This window comes from Marmota monax, unplaced genomic scaffold, assembly GCF_021218885.2.
Source record: "Marmota monax isolate L192 unplaced genomic scaffold, Marmota_monax_Labrador192_F-V1.1 WCK01_AAM20220418_F8-fsc00047, whole genome shotgun sequence".
NCBI lineage: Eukaryota > Metazoa > Chordata > Mammalia > Rodentia > Sciuridae > Marmota > Marmota monax.
The window spans coordinates 11,704,360-11,732,243 of NW_026692072.1; the positions used below are offsets into that span (position 1 = coordinate 11,704,360).

General features: G+C 44.4%; 1 protein-coding gene across 9 annotated transcripts in view; it reads right to left on the reverse strand.

The window, feature by feature from the left end:
• Nucleotides 1–27,884, reverse strand: part of Ambra1 (autophagy and beclin 1 regulator 1) — a 189,391-nt gene that overhangs the window by 8,633 nt on the left and 152,874 nt on the right. For all 9 annotated transcript variants that reach the window (XM_046457122.2, XM_046457099.2, XM_046457118.2 and 6 more), the window contains 3 exons: nt 15,496–15,635; nt 7,035–7,127; nt 5,395–5,588 (listed from right to left, as the gene is read on the reverse strand). In XM_046457122.2, the coding sequence (XP_046313078.1) occupies nt 5,395–5,588; nt 7,035–7,127; nt 15,496–15,635 (427 nt within the window). The remainder of the gene's footprint in view (nt 1–5,394; nt 5,589–7,034; nt 7,128–15,495; nt 15,636–27,884) is intronic.

Here is a 27,884-nt window from a genome sequence, read left to right on the forward strand (position 1 = left end):
TCTTGCTTCCGAGCTCCTTTTTCAGCTGGTGTCTGTATATGCTGCTGCCATTAACATTCTAATTCAGCTCTAATTGGGATCCAGTTAAGTACAAATGCTGTGTGAAGCCCAGTAGCTCCATGAGCCCTCAGAGTAGTTAAAAATCTCTTAGCTTGACAGCTGAGGGCCCTGAGGTCCTCACCACTTTTTGGACCACACTCTTCTGCCCACCATCTTCATGGAACCCAAAGGTACTCTACCACTGAGCTACACCCCCAGCCCTTTTTATTTTTTAATTTTGAGACAGTTGCCTAGGCTGACTTCAAACTTGTGATCCTCCTGCCTCAGCCTCCCGAGTCACTGGGATTACAGGTGCGCAACACCACGCTCAGCTCTATCATTCTCTTTTGAGTACTTTGTACCTGGTGTTAAATCAGGTAATAACATTTACCCAACAGCTTTTACTCTACTAGAACCGGTCCTGCTTCCTGCCTATGCATGCTGGGACACAATATGCAAGTTCTATCTCCTTGGCTCTTGCCTCATCTCCTTGGTCACAATTCTTCTCAGATTCAAGTGCAAGTGGCCACACTCTTTGACCCAGATGGAAGGGATGCTCCCCTCAAAGTTGTGACAGTGCTCCACATCTCTATTAGTTATTGGTGGCTGTGGTGTTTCTCTCTGAGGCTATAAATTCCTGAAGATCTTGGACTGAGTTTTATTAGGTTCTGGGGATCATGTGTAACACACAGTCTGACATACAGCATATATTCGTTAAATACATGTACAAATGACTAAAAGGGCTCTCAGGCTACACATGGGGCTTCAGATTCATAGCAATTTTGAAAACTGGTTTGAAAGTTGGTTACTCTGCTGCTGAGGCATTTGTATGTCTGCTTCCTCCTGGGCTTGCTCTTTAAGGGCTTCCTTTCTGAGTGTGATTCCCTTTCTAACACCTTTGGGTTCACAGTACCTGATATAACACCAGATACAAAGTGTTCAAAAGGGAAAGATGGAGCTGGGTGTGGTGGTGCGCACTGTAATCCCAGTGACTCAGGAGGCTGAGGCAGGAGGATTGCAAGTTTGAAGCCAGCCTAGGCAACTGTCTCAAAGTAAAAAAGTGGGGTGGCGGGGGCTGGTACAGTACCCTTGAGTTCCATCCCCAATACCACAAGCGGGGTGAGGAGAAATAAATGTTTTTTTTTTTGGGGGGGGGTACCAGGTATTGAACCCAGGGGTGCTTAACCACCAAGTCACTTCCTCAGCCCTGGATGAGAGATTTAAAAATGTGCACAAAAGGGGTTCTTGGGGCTTGGGTGTGGACAGCTTCAGTGAGGAGCCATGAGTTGTGCTTCTCTCCTGGGAATGCTAAGCTGAGGCTAAGAGCCACTGAAGGCAGCTGGGATATTCTTCAAGAGGAAAATACACTGAGGATCAGGGAAATGGTTCCAGGAGCAATGGTGGCCATAGGGATTAATTATGATGTCTTCTTCCTTGTTGCAAAAGTATTTCTTTTATCTTTGAAAAATGGGAAATTATTTAGTTTTGATGTGAGATCATTTTCTTGGCAAGTTCTAAGGTAGATTATTTTTTGTTTTTGTTTTTAGCTGAGGACTGAACCCAGGGTCTTCCCACATGCTAGGCAAATGCTCTACCACTGAGCTACGTCCCCAGCCTCCTGAGGTACATTTCTGATAGAGAGGTGAGGGTAAGGATCAGCAACTTCCCATGATGCCCTGCAACTGCATTTAATTCTAAGTGGTTTCACTGCCTAGAAGAAAAAAGGAGGGAACCAAGATTCAGAGAGTCCAGAGAGGGGTTGCCCATCCTGATCTGAGGGATACTATCTTCCAGCTTCTCCCTTTTCACACTTGCTTTTTTCTGGCCCAGGGCTCAAGGTGCTGCAGCTGGTCTGGCCACCATCTTTATCAGTCAAGAAATAGGCCCAAGGCTCAGAGACAAAGCCTCTCTCAGCTCCATCCATTCCTCCTGCATGCCTAGTGCATGCCAGCCAGGCAATGGACCAGTACTGGGAGTGAACAGTGAGCCCAGCCAGAGAACCTTCCCTTCCTTTCTAAACTGCCTCCTACCCAGTAAGAGGGAAAACTGCTGCAGGGGCAAGTTCAAGTTCTAGAGGAATTCAAGCGCTTTTGTTAAAGCTGGACCAGTAAAAAAGCCAACACCAGTCAATGGCCCTGTAAAGAGTTCTTTCTGAAGTTCTGGGAAAAGCTTTTTATGGTTTGGATCTGGAGTGTCCCCCAAAGGCTCATATGTTGAAGGCTTGGTCCCAGCTAGTGGCTCTACTGGGAGGTAGTAAAAACTTCAGGAAGTGGGGCCTAGTTGGAGAAAGATGTCTCCCTTGAAGGGTATACCTTATTCCTGGCCCCCTCTTTCTCTCTCTCCGCTACCCAGTTGTGAAGAGGTGAGCCTCTTTCCTCTGCCATGTCCTACACCATGATGTCTTGTCTCACTACGGGCTCAGAAACAATGAAGCCTAGTGACCACAGACTGAAACTTCTCAAACTGGGAGCCAAAATAAACCTTCCTTCCTTCCTTTCCTTCCTTCCTTCCTTTCTTTCCTCTTTTTAAGTTGATTTTTCTTAGGAATTTTGTCACAATGATGGACAACTAACCCAGAACTGAATGGATTTGAGAAAAATTCTTTTTTTTTTAATATATATATATTTATTTTATACTTATAGGTGGATACAATCTCTTTATTGTTTATATTTATGTGGTGCTGAGGATCGAACCCAGTGCCTCACACATGCTAGGCAAGCGCTCTGCCACTGAGCCACAACCCCAGCCCTGAGAAAAAATCTTTTTTTTTTGAGAGAGAGAGAGAGAGAGAGAGAATTTTAATATTTATTTTTTAGTTTTCGGCGGACACATCTTTGTATGTGGTGCTGAGGATCGAACCCGGGCCGCACGCACGCCAGGCAAGCGCGCTACCGCTTGAGCCACATCCCCAGCCCCTGAGAAAAATTCTTATGAAGAAGAAGTGAGAAGTAGCCACGAACCCTTTGCAGCTGATGGAATGGGGCTAAAAGAGGCACAGGCACAGGACAGCAATTACTGCAAGCAGATAGGGGTCCCCACACTAAAGACTGGCCACTGTGGGGTGTGTGTGTGATGGCATTCCCCTTCTACCCAGTACCAGCAGGGTTCACCTCCTTGACCAGGGTTTTCCTATCCATGTTACTGTAGACCTGGCTACCAGTTTAGTTAAAATGAGGAGAGGAGTCAGGTGTGATAACACTCAGGAGGCTGAGGCAGGAGAATAGCAAGTTTGATGCCAGCCTGGGTGACTCAGCGAGACCCTGTCTCAAAATATAAAACAGGCTGTGGTGTAGCTTATTGGTAAAGTGCCTCTGTGATTGATTCCTGGTCTCCACTGCAATGAATCTGGTTTATCAGCTGTGGGGAAAGCACCTCAGCACAAGGCTCCTGGCTTTGGGAGAGAGACAGCAGGACAGACACACCCACCAGCCAATTCCTCACCCTACCTGTAATCTACACTTCCCTCCTATATCTGAAAGAGACTAGTATGTGCTGAAGACTTCGGAGTCCACAGCTCTCGGCAAAGCTTGCAGGGCCACACACAGAAGTAGCAAGCCATCCTAATTTGCCTTCTGACCAGCGTCTGGGCCCAGGCTCCCTTTACTACCTGTTCTGCTTTATGAGGGGCACAGAAAGATAAGGAATGAGGTTCTGGTCTCTTGAGACTGGGAAAGACAGCTTCCTCTCTCCTGCCTGCCCTTGGTCCCTACTACTCAAAAAAGAAAGGAACTTAAAACTGACTGCAGGTCAAAAACAGCAAGACAAAAAACCAGAGGATTCTCTGGAAGGTGAGACACCAGGGGATGTGCTTCTTGCGTTGGCAGCTCCTGCTCCCAGAGCTTCTGCTGCACTTCACCATCAGGTCAGAGTGCCCTCTAACCAATGCCCTCTGATGTGGGCCCACCCCCTCACCCACCCTCAGTTCTCAATGTGTACGAGATGTGCCACGAACATAAACCTGTTACTGAGCCTCATCGCACTGAAGTAATCATCTGCTTAGGTGTCTGTTTCCTTCTCTAAACTGCAAGCTTCTTGGGGAAGGAGAAGCTCATTCTCCATCCCCCTCATGGGTAACCCTCAGGCTCTCTGGGTTCATCACAGGCTCCCATGGATGCCTGTCCAGTGAGGAGGGTTGGGCACTGTTGTCCCCCATGAGCCTGGCTCTCTGGTTTCCTGGAAGAGGCCTACTGGACTCCAAGGCAGCTCAGCATCCACAGAAATCTGTAGAAGTGGGCCTGGAGGATGGCTGGTCTCCTCCTCATTGAGGCCCAAAGATGCAGCTGGCTGCTTCATCCAGCACTGCCAGCTGCTCATGTCCCTAGCAAGGGGGTTGCCAACCCACAAAGAGCCAAAGGCAAGAGATGGGCTGGGCCACAGACCAAAAAAGGAGTTTGGAAATTTTCAGTTCATGGCAGAGAGAGGGAGAGTGCCCTGTGGGGGACTGCAGTGTAGAAAGCCATTCCCTGGGGGTAACACAGGCAAATTTGTTACTCTCTGCCTGATCCACACCAGGGTTTCTCTTCCCATGGTCTCTTTAAAGCAAATGGCTCCACCAGACCTAGAAATGTCTGTTTGGAGGCTGCCTTGTTTGAAGCTGGGAGCAGCAAGGGGGCTAGGGACAGGGGGTAGGGAGAGTGGAGAGTGAGAACAGTCTGTTTAACACAGCTGCTGATGGCTCCAAAGTGGCCTGAGCTGACTGCTGGGAAGTGCTAATTGGTTCTTAAAAGTGTGAGGCCAGCACATAGAGCCAGCATTTTGGAGGTTGGCTGGGCCACACCTGAGCTCAGTGAGAGGAAGTGGCTGACAGCATGCCTGGCTGCAGCCGAAAGAACAGCACGCCATGGTGCAACAGGAGCGGCAGCTCCCTGCCTGTGGTAGCACCACCTCGCCACACCAGCTGTGGAAGACACACTGGCCCTGGAAGCCTGAGCCCTGGGTACATGCCTCTGGGAGGAGAGCTGGCAGCAGCCTCACTTGCAGTCAAGACTGTGCCCTGTGTGCTCGCTTTGGAAAACCAGCCTGGGATCTTCCAGTTTTGGAGAAGAGGGTCAGATTACTTGGGGGAAGCTGAGCAAAGCTGACAGAGTAGTTCAATTTACTGGAGAGAGTGATCTAGCTCAAGAAATAATGTCCTTGTTCCTGTTTGAGGTGCCTCCAACTGCCACCAGGTAGGCATTACCCAAATCTATGGAGTCCCCTTCCTTACTGGGGAGTAGCATTCATGCAGCACCCTCAAGCCATGCAGAGGGCCAGGGGTCTTAGGGTACTTTCCCGGGGGGGCGGGGCTGGCTAATGATGCTCCCAGCAGGCCACCCCCTAGACACATTTCCCCTTTTAGCAGCATATATATCCTACCTTCACCAGGACCCGAGGCCACCATCCCTGGCTCCTGTTCTTCCCTTTCAGTCTGTGTTTCGGCATTCTGCAACTGAAGGGCCAGAGTCTGGGTGCCCTGAGATGTCACGGAGGTGGTGGGGTTCCGGGGCTGCAGTCCAATCGCATTCATCAGACCCATGTCTCTGTCTGTCCTCCAAGTGGCTCTGCTGGTTCTAGGGAGAGACAGACAGACTGAGGTCAGACTTGGGATAGCAACCTTCACACAACTCTGAGGCATCTGCCAATTCGCAGGATATGGCATGAGCCAGGACTGCAGGCTGAGAAGAAAGCCCTATGCTTCCACAGCTACTCCTGATGGTGGCTAACTGTGTCCACTCTTCTCCAAGACCAGCCCCTGATCTGTGACAATGAAAGAAGGCCATGGAATCACCAGATCCTGCACACCTAGCTGGTTTAGCCACTCCTTAAACAACAGGCTAAAGGAGGGTTGATCTCAAAAGACCTGTAATCAGATTAAGGAAGCTACCAAGAAGGTCTGTGAGACAAAGAGTAAGGAAGTCCATTCTTCTTCTTCCTCTTCTTTTTTTTTTCTTTAAAAAAGATGGACACAATATCTTTATTTATTTTATTTATTTATTTTTTATGTGGTGCTGAGGATTGAACCCAGTACCTCACAAGTGTGAGGCAAGTGCTCTCCCGCTGAGCTATAACCCAGCCCTAGGAAGTCCATTCTTAATTTTACCTTCCTTCTAACTACACATGATAGGACTCCAATTTAAATCCTTGGACTTTCCAAGTGAACTCTACTTTGGAGGAAAGCATAGGACCTCTAAGGAGGATTCCAGAGAATCCTCCTTCCAGGGCCTTCTGAAAACAGCCTCTATTAGTTAGGTGGCAAAACCAGTTGCCCTGCAAGGAAGGCCCAGGCCCAAGGCAAGTACCTCCTTTCCTTAGCCATTTCCCAGGCAATGACCTTTGGTACTGCTGGAGCTGGCACCAAAGGAAACCCAACAGTTTTGACACTGTCCAGAGATACTTTTGGGACTTGCCTCCAGCTGTGCTGAGCAACTCCTATAGGAAGCAGGAACTGTACCCAACTTTCGTTTTTCTCAAAACATTCTAGTCTTCAAGCATGAATTAAGTGAAAAGAGGAGAGAGTAGTACCAGATTCCTACTCTCTCACTGGTGCCTGGAGCACCTATTTCTGGGCTGCAGCCCTGGCCAGCTTGGTCCCGGGAGCATGGTCATTTGAGACACACCCCCCAACACACACACACACACACACACACACACACTCACACACTCCCCCTGGCTCAAGGAACAGAACTCATGGGATAGCAATTTTCTCCAGTGTCCTGTCTACTGTCCTCACCGTTAAGTGTGCCTAGACACCACAGCCAGGATGAGGCGAAAGGGTAGGCAGGGCATTCTAAAGTAAGACTCTGAAAGGATAGGTTTTGTTCTCTTTCTTGCCATGGAACACTTTCTCAAATGAAACTTCATGTAAAAGCTCAAAACATGAAATGGATAAAGAGGAGCTTGGCTGTGGAGGAACCTGGAGACTTGAGGAACAGTCTGAGGGCACTGCTCCAGAATTCATCAAAGGCAGGAGGAAGGGAAAGGCCTTTAGCCAGTTTCTGCCCTCAGTTTCAACTTACCCAGGCCGCTCGCTGCTCCTGCTGTTGGAATGAACAGTGAAGACGGTCTCATTCAGCTGGTCCCAGTAGTACTCAACACCAGAGTTTAAGGCCCTGAAAATCAGTTGGGAAGAGTGGGAAAAGGTGGGAGGTATTAGTAAAGGGTGATAAGAACTCCTTAAAGTTCCTGGGCTTTGGGGACTGTGGCCTGCTGGCCCATCCTGCCTCTCCTGGACAGGCTGAGACCAGGACTAGAGATGCTCCCTCATCCGGACACTCAGTGCTAGAGCACTTCAGACAGATCTCGAATGGCACAAATGTCTGCAACAGTGCTTCAGTCTCTTCCTTCCTCCGGACAAAGCCTGAGCAACTCCTCGCTGGGGCCAAGAGGCAGCTAACACAGCAATAGCAGACGTAGGCAGTGTGTTCCTGATGTTCTCCAACACCAAGAAAGGAGCTGATGACAAATGAGAGGCTGAAACAAGACCCACTGGAGAAACACAGTGCCATGGACAAGTGACAAAGGGCATGCTCAGTCCTCAGAAGCAGGGGCTCTTTAAAAAAGACAGTTCAGGGTCACACCCCTAATTCCTTCCCTAATGCCATGGGCTGGAAGAAGAAGAAAGGTACCTTAACATTTTTAATTTGCCTGGAGCTCAGAAGTCTAAACAGGAGGTGACACGGTGGTACACACCTGTAACCCAGCTACTCCTTAGGAGGCTGACATAGGAGGACTGCAAGTTCAATGCCAGCCTAAGCAACTTAATAAGACCATGTCTAAAAATAAAACCAAATTATGGCATAGCTCAGTGGCAGAGCACTTGCCTAGAATGTGCAAGGCCCTGTGTTCAATCCCTACTACTAATCCACCCTGCCCCCCCAAAAATTAAAAAAAAAAAATGTCTAAGTGGAAAAAAGCCCTCACTGAATGAGAATGATCCACTCTTTTTTTTTTTTTTGAGTTAGAGTCTCCTTGGCCAGGTCAATGGGACAAACAAATGGGAAAGGTGCTCAGTTCATGCAGACCCTAGAGGCATGTGCCAAGTTCCTAATGGAGTGGGGGAGAGAGACCCTCACATGGTGGTAGGCTGTGCTGTTCATGGCAGAAGAGACAGTTTATATCTGCTGAGTTCTCCAGGCTGCCCACCTCTCCCTGCATGGATGACCAGGCAGTTTCTTCTGATCTCACGCCAGCTTCCAAAAGGGAAGCAGTGGCCTCTCATCTTTCATACTGACAGTTGTCAGTGCCAAAACACTGAACTACTTTGCTTTAAAGATTCCTCCCCAAAGAGGAGTTGCCTAGTACCAGTTACTGTGGTGAAGAGAAGGGTACCAGTGGTGGCTGTGAAGTATGGGAACAGAAGAGGAGTTTTTGAGTTCACTGATTAGATCTCTGGTGTCGAGGTAGAGATCTTAAGAGATACTCAAAACATCACACTGATTCTAAATAGGGTGGGACGCACACACACATTCTTGAAAAGCGCTGCTAAGGACTGTATGCTGGTTTCCCAAATTCACGTTGCAGCCTTAACCCCCAATGTGTGTGAATCTGAGGGTCTTCAGGAGGTAAATAAGGTTAAGTAAGTTCAGAAGGGTGGACCCCAATCTGAGAGGAGGGCAGAGGAGAGATATGCCTTTCTCTCCCCAGCAATGAGAAATGGCCACGCAGCTAGGAGTGGTTACACACAAATATAATTCCAGCTACTGGGGCAGCTGAGGCTGGAGGATTGTGAGTTTGAGGCCAGCCTGGGCAACTCAGTGATATATCATCTTTTTTTTTTTTTTTTTAAGGTAGAAGAAAGCTGTTATTTATAAGCTCGGAAGACAGCCTTCACCAGAAACCAGCTCTAATGGTACCCCTGATCTTGGGCTTCCAGCCTCCAGAAATGTGAGAAAATAAATGTGTTATTTAAAGCTATTTGTTATAGCAGGGTAAGAGGACTGTGGCAAATTCTAGCAAAAGCTAGCTTTTAACCTAGAGGCTTGGGTCACCCTCCTTAAAAAAAGAACTTACTCCACAGAGAGTAAACAGATCGAAGTCAGGGGGTTTAAGTATAATCCAGAAGAAGGTAAGTTTGGGGAGACAAGTGAAGGGCTTTCTTTCTAAACAGGAGTAAATAGGAAAGGCCTGACAGACCTAGATGAGAGGGGACTGCACAAGGAGGCTGTGCCACCTCAGACAAAAGGCAGAAGGACCAGGCCCCAAGGCCCCAGATCTGAATGGCTTTAGGGGGAGGGGAGACCTAACATTATGGGCACAGGTACATTTCTTTGCAGGGAGAGACCACAGCAAAACAGAGGAGCTCTTCCTTTCCTGCTCTGCACTAACCCCTTTTCCAGCTCCTGTTGGAGGCCTGCTGGGCTGCAGACCTGCTGTGATATTGAGACCATTCCTTTTAATGGTCGTTCAGTGGGGGAAAATGTGTGTGTGCAAAAAAAATAAAAAGCAGTGTTTCCTTCCTCCTCCAAACACTCAGCTACTTCTTTGAGACTGAGGCTTTCTGAGAACAAGACTAGCACTTGAGGGCAAAGGTGAGAACAGGTGACCTTATGTTAGGAATTAGGCAAACAGCCAGAAGTCAATCGCCAAGGCCTCCCAAAACAGTCATCACTGCTTTTTTGGTGAGCGAACCCTGGCTGCATTAGGCATTATGTGAAGCCAGCTGCCAGGAAGCCTCTCATTTACAAACTTGTCAAGGTTTTATTGACGGGTCGAAATACCATGTAGGCCCCTGCAAAATCTCTCCTCTGTAATTCTTGCTAGCCAGGGCTGGTTAGTGACAATAAACTGTTTGCACCAAAATGACAACAAACAATTATGTATTGACCAGGAAACTTCCTCCTGATCTCATAAAGGAAGCTGTGAGAAGGTCTAGGAGTTAAAAGGGGCTGTCCGTCCACATGATAGTTACCCCCTCAAATGTGTTCCACTCAGGCAGCATGTACCATCAGCTAGAAGCACTGGGCTGGACTGACTATCTATCTATCTATCTATCTATCTATCTATCTATCTATCTATCTATCTATCTATTGTGGTATTGGAGACTGAACCCAGCAGTTGGCCATGCTAGACAAGTTCTCTACTACAGAGCTACAACCCCAGTCTTTTTCATTTTTACTTATTTGTTTATTTTTGGTACTAGGGACTGAACTCAGGGGTGTTTCACCACTGAACTGTATGTCTAGCCTTTTTTATTTTTTATTTTGAGGCAGGGTCTCACTAAATTGCAGAGGTTGACCTCTTCCTTGGTGTCCCAAGTTGCCAGGGTTACAGGTGTGTTCCACCATGCTTGGCTTTATTTTGAGACAGGATCTCAGTGAGTTGCCCAGAGAGGCTGGGATTATAGGTGTGCCCAGGTTTGGCTACTCAATGAAGAAGTCAACCAGCAAAGAGAACAGGAGCTCCGGCCACTGTAGCAATGTGCTGTTCCACTCGCTTTCTACCTCAGGTCACTCTCCACAAACAGGTCTGACCCTAACCAGATCTTCTCTACATCTATAGTCAGCACCTGTTGACTGATTTCAATTCCCAGCACTGTAACAAGGAACAGAGGTGAAGATAACGCCTCTGGCTACTGAGTCTTAGCGTTCAGTGTCCAATGTCACTGATTTCTGTCTTTAAGGTAAAGAATGACCATAACCAACATCTTCCTTCTTGGTTCTTGGTGAAAAATGAGTCACCAGGGCTGGGGATGTGGCTCAAGCGGTAGCGCGCTCGCCTGGCATGCGTGCAGCCCGGGTTCGATCCTCAGCACCACATACAAACAAAGATGTTGTGTCCGCCAAACACTAAAAAATAAATATTAAAAAAATTCTCTCTCTCTCTCCCTCTCTCTTTAAAAAAAGAAAGAAAGAAAGAAAAATGAGTCACCGTTTGCTCTAGATTCTTTCTGGGAGTTAAGACAAACAAAAGGGATGAAGAAGAATGGGAAGGCCAGTCAGGAGCAGTCTGTTCAAGTGGACTTCCATTTAACACTTCGCCTCCTGCAGCAGCACCTGTGAGCTGGGATGGGCTCAACGACTTCTTTACTGCTGGGAACTTCTTGGGCTTCTTAAATATGAACAGCCAGCCTGGCTTCCTCGGAGGTCCCATACTTTCTCTACACAACTTGTGACTCTTGAACTTTCCAATGTCTGGGGAATACTCCCTTCGAGAACACTCTTCTTTAGGCCTAGATGTAAATGTCTCCTTGGAAAGAAGGACTGATCCCAAGAGACCAGCATTAGAGTGGTTTCCATGGGTCAGCTTCGGAGGATGGACTCTCTGTAACCATTCTGGATCCCCCTTTCATTCAGAAGTGGGCCTTTCCCCTCCTTGGGCCATAATGCTTGATTATAATTACTATTTACAGTGGTAGCTCACTCTAAAGGGATAGAATTGGGGCTCTGTCAGAAGTCCCACACTTGGCCCACAAGCCACACACCCCTTCTCAGTCTACTTCCCTTCTGCCACTAGTGCCTCCATCTGTCTTCTGAACTGACTCTGAAAAGCAGTGGTCTTCCTATCAACACCTCCCTTCCACCCCCATTTATAGGACCAATCTATGAAGCTCTAAGTGAGCAAGCATCTCCATCTCTATGGCAGTCAGCCCCAGGCCCAACAGCAGCAGCCTGGGACTTCTCCCAGAGCAGGTGGGGGAGCAAACCAAGAAGGGCACGCCTCACTGCTGGCAAGGGCAGGGTGGTGGGCTACCAGCCACTTTGAAGGCTGGGGACAGAGGCTGGAGGGCCAGTTGTTTGTATTCTCCTATGTCCTAAGAATTCTTTCCCCGGTGAGAGGGAATATTCTCTAATGCCTTTGTCTACTGTCAAGTGGGGCTTTAGTACCACCAAGAGATGTCCAGAGCTCGTTGCCTGCCTCTGTGCTTGGCAACAGTGCTGAGGCTAAGACAATGGGAGAGAATCAGGAGCAGAACTGAGAGAGCACAGAATGAGGTGCAGCTGCCTGGGCCTGGACAAAGGCAGACAACCACCTGTTTCGGAGGGGGGGGGCTGCAATCTTGGCCCAGATGGTTGGTTGGATCCTGTGCCCTTGGGAATGGGTGTGCCAGGGACCTGCATTACCCAGGGACAGGCAGTGAGCCTAGGCAGCTGCCTATGAAAAGACAACCACCTTGAGCTCCTGCTTCCCTGTTTAGGCCAGAGACCTACCATATACTGTTCAAAAGATGTCTGCATTCCCGCTCATCCTCTCATTTCTCATCACACCAACCACACTTCTACACACACTCCAGAGTTTCCTTCTTTACCCAGAGCTTGACAGAATCACAAAATTATGTGTGTTCCTATGGTATGTTTTTCTATAGAAGACTACCCTGCTTTCTTTACTCTTTTTTTTTCAGTACTGGGTATCAAACCTAGGACCTTACCTGTGCCAGACAAGCATTCTACAACTGAGACACATCTCCAAGAGTACAGACAGATTCCATCAGAATTTTAAATGGGTTTTTAATATAAAAAAAGGTTAAGAATCAACTATAGAAAAGAGCTATGTATTGGAAAGTTAGGAAGCCGAATTCTGTCCCTGATCTGTCGGGAGGCCTAAGGTGAGTCTTAACTTCCTCACCTGTACATTGTTCATAGTTTTCCTTGCCTAAGCAAAAATGACAGATATGAAGTTGACTGAGAACTGGGGAAGATTTGAAGAACTGAGGACAACATCATGTCCATGTCAAATTTAAATAGTACCCTAACTTTCCAGTTCTGAGGTTTTGGGAACCCAAGAAACAGCAACACTATCTTTTTTAGATGGGTTAAATTAGTTTCTTCCCATTCCAAAACAAATTGGTCTGTGATGGGGCACTGCTCCATGTGCCATTTTACTACAGGAAGAGTTCCAGTGGGCATGAGTTCCCCATAGCCAAAGAAGTCTGGGGCTTGCTGAGACTCTGAGACACTGAAAACAACATCTGAGTAGAAAAGAGAACACAGAGGCAAAGCAGCTTCATGTTTGGCTGAGGAGCCTGTGACACATCCCAAGTATGTGGGCTGGGGTTTTAGACACAGAACCTTAAGAGCAAATGACTGACAGGACAAAGCACCCCCTGTCTTCAAGACAGGCCCGATTAAATCAGGTGTAGACAATAGGCTCTCTTTGAGAGAGACTCCAAACATTCAAGACTGAATGTAACACCTCTTAGAACCAGGTTTTCTCAATCTGGAGACACCCACCCAACTTAGCTGACAAGGTCAACCACTAGTCATCTACCCAAGAATTGATCCAAATATACAATCTAGGAAAAACCACCATGGGGCCCCACAGAAAGACAGTGTGACTGAGCCAGGTGTGGTAGCGCATGCCTATAATCCCAGCAACTCAGGAGGCTGAGGCAGGAGGATCTCAAATTCGAGGCCAGCCTCAGCAACTTAGTGAGACTCTGTCTCAAAATAAAAAAATAAATAAAAAGGGCTGGGGATATATCTTAATGATTAAATCCCCACTACCCACCCCCCAAACACAAAATAAAGGCAATGTGGATGCTCCCAGTAGCCAGAGACCGCACCAGACCAGTTGTGCCACACTCTGATCTGCAGAACACCCTGGGAGAAGACCACACCAAGTAGCATTAGGACAGCATTTAGGCAGAAGTGGCATTTAGTCGGCTGGAACCCTGCAGTGTCCCGCACAGCAATCAGCCTGATCTGCAATGAAGCAAAGGGCTTCCTGCTCCCCACCTGACTGGGTATGGAAATTGATGACAAACCTGGCCAATTCCCAGAGTCTTGAGTAAAGGAAGGCCTGGATATAGTCCTTTACCCTCCAATAAGCCAGAGAAAGGGAAAGGAGTATCATCAGGACAGAAATGTTTTGGTTCCCTATCCCTTCTTACTCCCTACTTCAAGACCACATAATAATCACTTTGACTTTATCTTAAAAAGTGTTTGATCCTTCTACTTCAGCCTCCCAAGTCACTGGGACTACAGATGTGTGCCACCATACCAGGTTTCACTTTGACTTTAAATTGAGCTTTTCTTTCTTTTTTTGTTTTTTAATTTATTTTTTAATTGTAGTTCGACACAATACTTTATTTATTTTTATGTGGTGCTGAAGATTGAACCCAAAGCCTCCAATGTGCTAGGCTCAACCGCTGAGCCACACCCCCAGCCCTAAATTAAGCTTTTCAATCTGCTTTTGCTATTATGAGCTAAAGCTTCAAGCAGAAAAGAAAAGAGGCTGGACATGGAACATTCTGTTAGAGATCAGTGGCTTGACAATTTAGGGTTTTAACAATAGTCTATTTCCAATTTTACTTCTTAAGTTAATGTCTATGACATTTACATAAATCCAAGCCCACCTGTTGAATTTAAAAAAAAAAAAAAAAGAACATTTGATGTCTATCCTTTTGCCTTCAGGGACTTTACTATCACCAGGAAGCCAGAGAACAAAAGGCAACAAAGGAAAAAAAAATTACTGCCTTAGAGTCCAGAGAACACTATTACTAAAGCAGTAACCCTCACCCCCTGGGGCTGAGGCCTGAACCCAGGTCTTTGTGCACACTGAGATAAATCCTGCCCTTTTTATAGATTCTGAGACAGGGTCTTGCTAATTTGCCTAGGCTGGCCTCAAACTTAAGATCCTCCTGCCTCAGATTCCTGAGTAGTTTTTTTAAAAATACATACATTTTTTAGATGTATGGACCTTTATTTCATTCATTTATTTATATGTGGTGCTAAGAATCGAACCCAATGCCTCATACATGATAGTCAAGTGTTCTACCACTGAGCCACAGCCTCAGCTCCAGATTTCTGAGTATTTTTTTTTAATATTTATTTTTTAGTTTTAGGTGGACACAATCTTTATTTTTACGTGGTGCTGAGAATCAAACCCAGTGCCTCATGCATGCTAGGTGAGCAAGCTACCACTTGAGCCACATCCCCAGTCCCAGAGATTCCCGAGTATTAAAATAGTCATTTGACAAAAAGGAATCTGAGAATACAGTAGGCTCTAGCAGGATTTTTTTTTTTTTTTTTTTTTAAACTGGGAATAAAAAAACCCAACGGTGCTCTACCCCTGAACTGCATTCCCAGTCCTTTTTTCTATTATTATTTTTTGGTAATGGGGAATTGAACCCGGGGTGCTCAACTACTAAGTCACATCCCCCAGCCCATTTTTTTTTTTTTCAATTTTGAGACAGGGTCTCCCTAAGTTGCATAGGGCCTTGCTAAATTGCTGAGGCTAACCTTGAACTTGTGATTCTCCTGCCTCAGCCTCCAGAACCACAGGGATTACAGGGTATGAATCACTCTGTCCAGATTTTTTAAAGAATTTTGAGAGTTTCACTGTGTTGCAAAGGCTGGCCTCAAACCTGTGAGCCTCCCAAGTTGCTGGGATTATACACCTGTACCACCATGCCCAGCTCTAGCAGGATTTTGATTTAAAAGCCTTCCCTTCCCCCCACAGCTGGCCAGGCCCACTGTTGACTGCTACTTACTTCAGGTCTAGACCCAGATACTCTCCACCCCTCACCCCTTAGCAACTCACTCTGGTCGGCAGATCACCAGGTCTCCTTTGTTTGTGCCATAGGCCAGGCCGAGCCCTGGCTCAGGCAGCCAACGGGCAGAGTTGATGCTGACATGTCTCCGCTGATCAGCAGGCATGGGGTAAAGTACATTGAAAACTCTCTGGGTAGGGGAGAAAGAAGGAAGAAAAGAGAATAGGAGGAGAAACAATTTGTTACTGTTAGATTAACAAAATCCAGGGAGAAACAAATTAAGCATAGGGAGGAGAGGAGCCACTAGGCTGGAAATAGGCTGACTTGCAGCTCATGTCTGAAAACTCAGGGAATCTATGAGTTCTCTGAACTCTGGGAGAGGAGGACCTCTTACTTTTGGTGAGAGCTAGGTTTCTTTTAATAAATACCAGGGGTATACTTGCTGTGATTTCAGAGCCACTTTGAACCTCATTGCTTAGATGCTAATCTAGGGAAGGCCCCTCCAGAGCACAACACACTGGGAAAGACTGTCCATAACTTTCCCCTGACCAAAACAACCAGTGAGAGGCAACTTGGGCTGGTAGTCCTATTACCATGGAAACCACAGCACTCTCACAGTAATGGGGAACTGGAGGTGACAGGGGGGCGGGAGGGGGTGATAACATCAGAGAACAGTCTTAATTCATCTAATTAAAAGCACTGTTAAAATTGGCATTGTTAAGGAAATCTAAAGTGTATTCAGATGGAGGAAGCAGCACAGAGGGGAATCTTGAACATGCAGGTACATAACTTCCTTCTAGCTTATATAAATCATCATTAAATCTATCTCCCTTTCTCAAAGGGAGAGATTCTCCTTTCAACATCTTCCCAAGCTAGTGTTTTCTCAGGGGAAGTCTGGCTGTGATAAGGGTTTGGGATGAAGCAAAAACTTCGTGGTCTCTTTTGCTGCTCACCTGCAAGATGTTTCAGAAGCACCCTTAGGCAGAGATAGGGTCAGGACAGGAGAGGGATGCACTTTCACTTAGAATGCCTTGGTCTTGAGCCTTAATGTGATTGTGTAATAATTTCTCTAGATCTGGGCTTAAAAAGAGCACCTACATTTAACTATTTAGGGAGATTAAAAGAGATGATGGGAGTTGGGGTGTAGCTCAGTGCTAAAATGGCTTATAGTATGCATAAGGCCTGGGTCCCATTCCCAGCACTGCAAATAAATATATGAATAAATAAACAAATTTAAAAATTGCATAAGCAAGATGGACACAAAAACACTCAACACAGTGCAAGCTTATAAATGTTAACTGCTGCTGCTGTTACCAGGAACCAGCATCTGGAATGTCAAAAAGGGCCTATGAGAAGGACATAGCTGGGCATGCTTGTAATTCCAGTTACTGAGGAGGCTAAAGCACAAGAGTTGAAAGTTTAAGGCCAGCCTGGGCTAATCAGCAAGACCCTGACCCTATCTCGAAATTAAAAGGGCTGAGAATGGAGATAAATGGTAGAGCTTGTGCACAAGGCCCTTGGTTCAATCCCCAGCAATGAAGAAAAAAGAGATTCAGAAAGCAATATTCATAAAATGAATTAGGGTGTCTTATATACATACACACACATGTATTTTTTCTTAGAAAGGGTTTCTCTATGTTCCTAGACAATTCTGATTAATGAGCTCAAGTGATTTTCTTGTCTCAGCCTCTCAGGTGCATACCTGGGATTACCATCATGTACAACCATGCCCAGCTTAATAAATTCTGATAAAATTCCAAAAAGGGGAGAAAAGTAAAGAAGAAATAACTGAGCTAAGGATTCACTCCATAATTTATACAAAACAAGTGACAAACAGTCCTAGATTTGAGAACATGGGCAGATGTGCCTTGGGTACCTACCTACCTAAAAGGCCAGGACTACCTCCAGAATAGAGAAGACACAGTGTCTAACACACACACACACACACACACACACACACACTTCTGTAATGAGTAATTTTCCAGGTGCTAAGAAATGTGCCTGGTAGCTAATGGCACCCTTCCAAAATGTCCTTGCTATATGGTCCTGACATTGATATAGATATATGTAGATATGGAATTGGATTTGGCATGAGACTTAAACTGACTTCCCTGTGGGTGCTACATAAGACCATCTTATGCCTTCCCTGTATGAGTCAATTCTAGTTGTAACAATTAGCAGGGATCCTTAAATCCTTGGTCTAGCAGAGGAGACTATTTAAAAATAGAGTTCAACAGAATTTATAAACTTCTATACCAATTTTTGAGAATTAGTATAGCTCCTCAACCTGTGTATAATCTCCTCCTTGTACATACATATTGACAGTAGCTCTGAGCAAATTCATGGACTGCTCTCCTCCTGACCTCATTGCTGATGACCCACTCAGATGGCAATACAATTCCTTTCCATTTGCACCCAACAGATCATGGACCTTTAAATCCAGAATTGGGTGTGTTGGCTTTATTGTTTCTTTGCCCAGAAGATAATCAATGGTCTTTATCCAGTGTATAGTTTACATAGTTAAATACAATGTGGCGAATACACTAAAAGGATAATGTGCCCATGATCAAAAAACTGTGGCTGGGATTACTTAATCTGTTTAATTTTCCTCTCTCAAATGGTATGTGTGCATATACACCCAGAGTTAGGGAGGGATGACTACTGACTTCAAAGGGTTCAATTAGGGGAGCTATGGTTTGAGGCCTGTCTCACAACAGAATTCCCCTAAAACCAAATCGACTTATTACAGGGAATGGGGCAGAAGGACTAGAAAAATGACTTTGCAAGAGGGAAAAACAAAACAGTAAAGTGCTAGTAAATCAGATGCTTACAGGTTGTGCTGAGTGTTTTGATGGGAGTCAAAAAATAACACACACGCACACCCTCTTTTCTAAAAATTTTCCAGACCAAGAAAGAAGTAAACAAGTCTTTCATATGTCACAAAGTTACCTTTCATTGTCTGTTGCTGCAGAGTGAGTAACAGACAAATACTACCAATTTGCTTCTTATTTTAGGAACTTGCTTTGGGGACATAACTCCCAAAAGGTCAATAAGACAGATGAACCCAGCTTAGGAGACAAGATTGCAGAGGAATTGGAAAGAAGTAATTTAGGGTTGAGATACACCTTTGCTACACGCCCCACCCCGCCACTTGCTAGCCACTTGACAATTTCTGAGGCTACAGGAGTCATAGGGAACATCAGATTTGTTGTCCTTGGGCTATGCCTCACCCCACCCCCTACCAATTAAAGTCCTTAAACAGTACTGAAAGGGCAACTCCCAAGGGCCCACCTCTTGCAATGTTTGGGTATTAGGCTAAATCCTGCTTTGTGGCAGTAAGCCAGAAAATGTCCTGTGAAGATCAGCTGCCTCCAGAATTCCTGATAAGCTCTTGCTTGTACACTCTCCTCCAGTGTGGGCAGGACAGAGGGAGATGAGGGTAAAACACACAGAGGGAATGGGAGCCCAGAGAGTGCAGGATAGGTAGCAATTATGATTCTTAGGTTCTAGAGGCCAGCTAGACCCGGTGTCTTTATTCCATACATGTCTGCAACATAAGGGCCCTACAGCATTAAGAATCTGGCTCATTCAGAAAAGCACCCAGAAGTGTGGTTTCAATCCTTTCCCTGGTTAGAGTTGAACGTTCTCAATACATCTCACCAAGGGGAAATAGATCTCACAATTAGTCAGTCCGGGAGATGAGACACTATCCTGGCAACACCTTTGCTGATACAGATTGTTAAGTAGCCCCAGCTACTCCGAACCATTTATGGTTTCACCTACTAGTCTTTCCAGACCACAGATAGAGTGAACTGTGAGTTTCCTCCCAGAGTTCAATGGGGACTGGCTCTGTAAATTCAAAGTTCATCAGTACTAACAAGAAAGAAGATCCAAGATAGTGTTAAGGATTACCCTGACCTTCACCTAAAGGCTCCCAAAATACAGCTTAAGTAAAGGTTTCCTTAACATAAGTCAGGTGCCCTGAAGCTCCCCAGATGATATTAAGGACAAAAGTGTCTTGACAAATTTGACATCCCATGAGGTACAACACCAAGTTCTGTTACTCTAGAGGAGGATTATCAGGACCTGGGGACCCTCTGTGGGGCTGGATACAAAACAGAGCTGCAGATTCATGTTAGAAGAGTTCTGATTTCACCTGTCTCAGCTTCAGATTTACCCTGGTATATGACAGATGCTGACAGCCACCTCCTTCCTGTCCCAAGAAGACTGTTCTAATTTCTGTCTAACATCTATGAAGGAAATTAGAATCAATATGCTGGAAGGAACAGATTTTTTAGAGTCAGTGCAGTCTCAGCACATCAATAGGGAATGAGTCAGGTCACCAATCTTTATGGTTCTGAGGAAGAGAAGAAAGATAATGATCCCTCCTCTTCTGGGGTCCAACACAATCTCTTGTATCACTTGCCTCTCATCCCTAAACTTTAACTAATAGGAAGTAGGAGCAAAAGAAGACATTTCAAAAAGAAAGATAAAAAAAAAAAAAAAAAAAGGTCTGTTTCTTGTTCAAAGACAGGCTGGAAAAGAAAGAGAAGTTAGTGGGAAATCTTTCTCTCTATCCCTTTACAACTCAGAGGAAAAATGTATTTCAGCTCTCAATGAGATGCCTTCTCTTCTACTGCATGCCAATAAAACTCAGACCATTAGTCCAAGCAGCAAACTGCACTGCTCAGATTAGATCAGAGAAGAAAACATTGTGTGGTTGTTTAATTTACATTTATGAATCCCATCATTTGAAAAGGTAAAACCTTACAGGGATAGAAAGAGGTCTATGGCAAATGGCATATCTCATTTATAAGACAATGGAAACTGGTTGGAGGAAGGTGACTAGAAATGGAGGTTGCAAGGGCCATGGGAGAAGGTGAAAGTCGGGGGCTATGAGTAAGAAAGGAACTAGGAACTGTGAAGAGGTAAAATGTTTCTTGGGTAATGCTGGGAATTATTGGAAGCTTTAAGTTTTCAAGACGGGATACCTAGAAGAGAATCAGCTGTCCTGGAAGAGGGGTTAAAAAGAAAAATCAGAGACAGCTAACCTTTCTAGTGGAAATGGATTGATACTCACAGGCTAAGAAATATAAATATCCCATTGGAAGCTGGGGAGAGACACTAAGGTCATTGTTTCTTCCTTTTGAACTGTTGATTTGTTTAGCTTCATAAATGCTTGGAGTTTCTTCATCCCCAGGAAAACCTGATTTTCTAAAAAGTTTTTCAGAAAGTAATTTCATTTATTATCTCAAAGTCTTCCTTTTTTGTGTAGTGCTGGGGATTGAACCCAGGAGCACTTTATCATTGAGCTACATTCCCAGACAGGACCTTGCTAAATTGCTGAGGCGGGCCTTGAACTTGTGATCCTCCTGCCTCAGCCTCCTGAGTCACTGGGATTAAGAGGTACATGCCAACACACTCAGCAAGCCTTCCTTATATTCTATTTGGGGTTTATAACTTGCAGAATGTTAATCCAAATTTTTTTGCTTATTTTTGTTTTTTGGTGTTGCTGGGGATGGAACCCAGGGCCTCCCACTTGCTAGGCAGGCAATCTACCAATTAACTATACTCCAGTCTGGTCTGGCTTTTAAAGTGGTTATTTGAAAACAAATCACTTAATTCTCCCCCTTTCATTCATTTGAAACAGGAACAAATCTGCTTAGATCACACTTGTAAAACCAAAGCTATCCCAACAGAATAGTAGAGCAAATGTCACTTTTTCTTAATTCTTTGTACTTTGTTGCTATGTATAATTAATTGCCTTAAAGTAATTTCTAGCCAATCAAATCAGGAGATTTGTTGAGACCTCTAAGCTTTGTCTTAGTTCATCTGTTCCTCATAGAGATTCCAAAGACAAAGATCCTCCTTCTTCCCTCCCTCCCTTTTGTTCAATATTGGGGATAGAAACCAATGGTGCTCTACCACTGAACTACATCCTGAGCCCTTTGTATTTTGTATCCGGAGACAGAGACAGGTCCCATTAAGTTGCCCCAAGTGGGCCTTGAACTTGTGATTCTTCTCCTGCCTAGCCTTCTGAGTCACTGGGATTACAGGTGTGTGTGCCTGCCTTGGTATAACAATACTCGGCTTTAGATCTCACGGTCATTTTTCAAACTGCTATCTAGCCTGGTTGCTGGTAGTGGCAGGAACTTGTCCCAGGACCTGGTTCTTTTTCTGGGTACCACCTATAATGGCTCAATAAACAAATGCTTTTATTTCAGAGCTTCCTAGGTCTCAAGAGTGTTGGCCTAACATCCATGGTAGGGGTGAAATAACATTTTCTTAAGTAAAATGCAGTATAGACTCCACTCTATTAAGAGGACACAGGAAAAAGAAATTGTCAGAGCTATATGAATCTGTCATGGAAAAATTCGCCTAAAACTAATGGCTTTGACTGCAGTTGGAATGTTATTTTTAATTTTGTATCTTACCCTCTCCCTTCCCTGACAAATTGCATCCCAGACACCTCTTACGTCTCCCATTCCCCTCCCCCTTTCTCTACAACGTTCTGAAGAAAGGAACTTTTTGAGGATAGATGCTTTGTACCACATCTCAGAAGTCAACTTTAAGATAATTGCAGCGGAAGCAGCTTTTAATCAACTGACAGGCAGCTTTAAGAAAATTAACGAGGACAGACTCTTAGGAAGGAGTAAATCACTTCTGATAACAAAACTGTCTCTCTTTTATCCCAATCTCCCCTTGAAGAAATAGTACCCTTCCAGGATGCAAAAATAAAACATCTTTATTTTTGGTATTTGCCTCCCTCAAGGCCAGACAATTTTAAAAGGCAGCTCAGTTCCTTTAGATTTCTGACTACTCTGGATTCAACTAGAGTTCTGGGTCACTTTTGAAAATTAAACTCTTAAAATCTAGGGATGGGGGCTGGGGATGTGGCTCAAGTGGTAGCGCGCTTGTCTGGCATGCGTGCGGCCCGGGTTCAATCCTCAGCACCACATACAAAAACGAAGATGTTGTGTCCACCGAGAACTAAAAAATAAATATTAAAAAATTCTCTCACTCTCTCTCTCACTCTTTCTTTAAAAAAAAAAAAAAAAAGACTAAAATCTAGGGATGATTAGGATTATATCACAAGCTAAATTCAAGGGCAGGGAGGGAAGGAGTCATAGTTAAGATGAGATATTGAAGAGTAAAGACAGGATAGGTCAAAAGAGTTTATAAATATGAAGTTATATAAACACTGGTCAGGGCTGATGGCACCAGGCTACCATCCTGCCTCAGGATCTATAGTTGTGGTAATTTGAGTACTCTGGATGCCAACACTTTTCTATGGTTCATTTTAATGAACTTTTAATAATCTGCATAACGAGGCTATGTGATGTGATGATTGATGGCTGTGAAACAGTAAAATTAAAAGCAAGCCAATGCATGTTTCCTTATGGCCAGATTGACACTAAAATACTCATTAATAGGTATCTGATACGATATCCCATCCAAGGATAGTAGTGAATTGAAAAGGGACTCAAGAAATAATCCTTCTAGAAGCCAGGTGTGCCAGGTGTGGTGCTACATGCCTATAATCCCAGCAGCTTACAGGAGGATCACAAGTTCGAGGATAGTCTTAGCAACCTAGCGAGACCCCTGTCTCAAAATAAAAAATAAAAAGGGCTAGGGATGTAGTTCAGTGGTAAAGCACCCAAGGATTTAATCCTTGGTACTTTTTTAAAAACTTGTATTAAAAAAGAAAATACTTCTTCAGACAGGGAAGGGACTGAAGAGAGATGAAGATAATACTGCTTACACTTTGGGCAAAAAGAGTTCCACATTCCTGCATGGAAACAAACAGATATGGGCTTCCAGTTCAGAGTATGAGTAAAGTCAATTGTGGGCAGGTAAGAATGCTAACCAGAACTGGGAGAAGGCCTCATGGCACTAGTCCTTATGCTCCTCAAGGTCCCATCAATGAAATGCTAGCATAAAAAGCTCAGGAGCAGGAGATACCCCTACATTTCATAATTGTTTAGAAATCTAAAAGATCTGGTGAGTTGGACCCAGGGAAGTAAACCAGACGATAGTCTATTGCTGAAGAGCAGAACTCTTAAGGGCAAAAAGGGAGGAGGAGAAAGGAAGGGAAAGGGAGAGGGGAAGGGAAATGGAGTCTTTAACACCCCCTCCCAACTATAGATCTGTTTGGGCATTACTCAGCCCTTGAATACATTTTTATCGCAGAGCAACAAAGTTTCCAATAAAATTGAACCTATGTATGTGAAGCTTTGCCTTTAAGAACACAATGCTGTTCCACGGAGAAGGGGGAATTAGACTGCTTTTTGTCCTAGAGCTTCTCCCAACAAAGTCAAATGATGGTGTCCGTTTTCAACAATTAGGCCAACAAAATGACCAGAGAGAAAAGTAAACCAGAACCTGTGAGTTGAGTTCCTAGTACCTCTAGGATCTGCAGGGTTTATGCAATGAGGATCCTTTTCCAATTTTTTTTGTTTCTTTTTTTTTTAATAATAATTTTATTTTATTTATTATGTGGTGCTGAGGGTCCAACCCAGTGCCTCACGCATGCTAGGCAAACGCTCTACTACTGAGCTACAACCCCAATTTTTTTTTAATATTTATTTTTTAGTTTTAGGTGGACACAATATCTTTATTGTTTTTATGTGGTGCTGAGAATTGAACCCAGTGCCTCACGCATACTAGGCAAGCGCACTACCACTTGAGCCAACATCTCCAGCCCCCTCAATTCTTAATAAACCATTTTTATGCCCACAATCCCCACCTGCTGGGGAGGGGATGGTACATATATCTGGAACAAAGAGTACCTACCTGTTGATTCCTGTGACGAAAGCACTAATCCTTATTCTTGCTTTCTAGCTCAAAATGTGCTTACACTGCCCACCTTACCTGCCCCTGATGATGACTTTTGGCCCATCCCTAAGTAACATAGAACTTATTGCAATACAAACTGAATAGTCGGGTATATAACTATTTCTGGCTTCATTAGTAATTTTGTATTTTTATTATGCTTTCACTTGGTTACAACCAAAGTTATTATAATGTGCAAGTTGCCACTATTTTAGAAAATTAATTGCAGTTTTCTGTTACAATATTGTGCCTGTTCCAATTAGAAAATGAAAGCCGTGAGGAACACAGGCAGTTTAATGTTTTGAGAATTCAGCAAAACTTCAGCTCAGCAGTCTCTAAAGCCTAACTTGAAACAAAACAGAAATTAACAAAAAGCCCTCACTGGCTCAAGTGAAAGGGAGTCAAACAGAAGACTCTGAGTCACAGAAAGCAGCGTATCTAGACTAGAGGAATTGTTGTCAAAGGACAGGGAGAAGGGAGACAGAAAATAAATGTTGCGTTGATTTTTCATGGTTCGCCAATATTATTTGCCAATAAGGCTGGTCTGTCTCAGTAAAGAGAAGGGGAAGACTAAAAGGACCCTGGCTTGTAGAAATAAGGATAAAAATTAAAATGAAAAAACACGGGAAAGAAAAGACTCCTGCACATATGGACAGATGAGAGAGAAACCTGGAGAGCAGCAACAACTGGGAAAAGATGGGGACACAAGGTGCAGACAATCCAAAGGCTGAATCTGGTAGGAAAGAGAACACAACACTATGCCTGCAATAAAATCAGCAGAGGATTAAAGCATGACATGCAAAAAAACCCCAAGCTAAGTAACTCTGAGACCCTGGTTATCTCTACCTTGCTGATAAGGCTGAGGGCAAAAAACTAAAACAAAGGAAAGAAGATATTAAGAAAACTAGCTCTCAGACTTAAATGTGTACCAGAATCATCTAGAAAAGTTGTTTTAATAATACAAATACTGCTCCCATTTTTTTATGACTTGAGGTCTGAGGTGGATCTATATTTTAACAAGGACCCCAGTTTGAGAAGCACTGATCCAGAAGCCTGAAGAAATGCTTAGAATAAGTGCACCAAGGTTAATTAACTGCAATTAGTAATTCATTTTGGAAGAGTTTCACATGGGATTGTGTAAGAGATACTCTCTTAGGGAGACATTCACTTAGTGGGAATTAGAATAAATCAATACCCTGGAGGATGTTCTCCTGGGAATGGATATTGGCCCAACAGGTTTGCCTCTCTGAACATTACCACAGTGACTTCCAAGAGGTAACACCAAAGAGAAGGGAATACTGGGAAGAGAAGCGCTAGAACAAGTCTCTTACCCACACAAGTATTCCCTCAAGGTCAGAGTTGCCATTAGGGATGCAGACACCACCAACCCTTAGCTGTGCAGAGGGAGACACTCTGCAGTCCATTAAATCCTCACTCTCTGTTCTAAACAAAAGTTCACTGGTGCCTTAAGCAGTGGTGTAGCATAGATATGCACACAAGCTGCTGTCTTCCTGATCATCAAAGAGTAAATTCAGGAACATTTGTTGGTGCTTTGGTGCTCCTGGGCATGAGAGCAGCCAGGACCTGGAAAACCAAAAGCCCTTTCTGTGACATGGGTTTAGTCAGACTGGGCAAGAAGTCAAGAAGGCAAGAAGGTTTGCCTTCTTGAGATGCCTTGATCCTGTCTTTCATGAGAGAAACATTTCTCAAACAGAAACTTTTTCTAGCTACTTTAGCTCCCTTGCTTAGTGGCAGATGGTACCTACTGAGAATCAAATATTCTCACTGGGAAGTCTCAGAAATAGCTCTTTTCATGAGGCATACAGCTGGCTGGTTGCCATGAGCCCCTTAGCAGGACAGCAACGGACTGAGTGGTTTACCACCTTTCCTCAGCAGAGTCCTCCAACAGCATTCCCTTAGTTGCAAGCCAGTATATGACAAAAGATCCCACCATCTTAGCTTCTACTTTATAGCTGTTGCCCTTAGCCAGATGTTTTTGGCTCCTTATGAAAAAGAGAAACCTTGCTAGGATGAAGGACTAGAAGGCTGTGCCTAGTAGTTGGGCAAGATACCGGGCTTTCAGGAAAGGCTGGAGATGTCCAATAGCATTACTGAAATCAAATCCATAAATAACTTTTTCACAATTGGGCAGGAAGGGGTAGAAGAGCAGCTGCCAGGGCCAGGATTCTAGGTGGTGAAGGGCAGATATCAGGCGCTTTTTTACTTTTCACAACTGCTAACAATAAGCCAAGACATAATTAACTAAAACTCAACTTCCATCCCCTAATATTCAGAGAAGAAAAAATCTTGATAAACTTCTCTCCTTTACCCAATGCCAAGTATTTTCAGAGTCATATGGAATTCAAGAATCAGAACTTCCCTATTGTATGACTGTAAGGGCAGTGACGGCCTTGTTTCTGCCCCTTTCAGAGGCTTGCAGAGATAGGGTGTCACTTGTCACTCGTTTTACTAGTTACCACCTAGAAATGTTAATGAGGATGATTTCCTTGAGATTCTCTTTTCATTCATTCAGTTGCTACTAAATGTCAGGTTCTCTATCAGGCATTTAGACTTCAAAAAGAGAAAACAGACTTGGTCTCTGCTCTTGAGATAAATCCAAGTTAACAGACCAAAATGAAAACTGGTAAATGCAGTTTGGTGTGATGAGTATTAACCTAAGAACGTGTGTAGGGACAGTGGTTGCACAAGGAGTGATTAGTTTTATATAAAGGAAGGTGCCTGAGAAGGGGAGGAGCTCATGGGCAGTTGTAGATGCCTGAGACAAGGACATTCAAGGTTAAAGTGCCCTGGAAAGAAAATGCCTTATCAAATTTAAGGAGCTTGAAAAGCAGTTCAGCATAATCAGCTAGAATATATTAAAAGGAGTCAGGGAGAAGAGGCTAGAGAAGCAAGGACCACACCAGGCTACCACTATCTGTAGAATTTTCTTAAAAACAAAACAAACCAAAAAACCTTTCCATTCGAGGCATTCAACAAGCATCTATACACAGAGCACTAAGTAGGGATCCTGAGGGATATGCCCCTAAAGAGCTTATACTACACCAAATTGGGCAGATTAAACATACACAGCACACGACTGAAGAAAACAAAAAATACACCAACATGTGCATCAAACTACAAATAACACAAACTACACAAGTACTAAGGGATTAATTCACAGGTTTTTAAGACTGAAGCAGAGCTTAAATACTATCTAATTAGAGAACAGTTCAAATGCTTGACTCCCCTTCACAAAATCCTAGCCAAATGAGCTCCCATGGGATATGGGAAGCTCAACCAGGCACATTAATTTGGCTGACTGCAAAGGCCACTAACCACACAATTTGCCCAGAAAGCTTTTATGGCAATACAAGAGAGGTATACCTTAGACAAGGGAGGGCCCTAAGCAGGGCCTTTTCTGGTGAAATGCATGGTACAATTAAGCACAGAAACTGACTACAGTCCTTACCCTCCATCACAGTTATGATTTCAGGGTATATGATCACATTTTATAGTGTGCGTTCTCAAAAATTTTTTTTCATTTAATAAGCATAAATATCACATTGAGTCCTTTATGGATCTCCATACTTAAAGTTCCAAGTTGAGG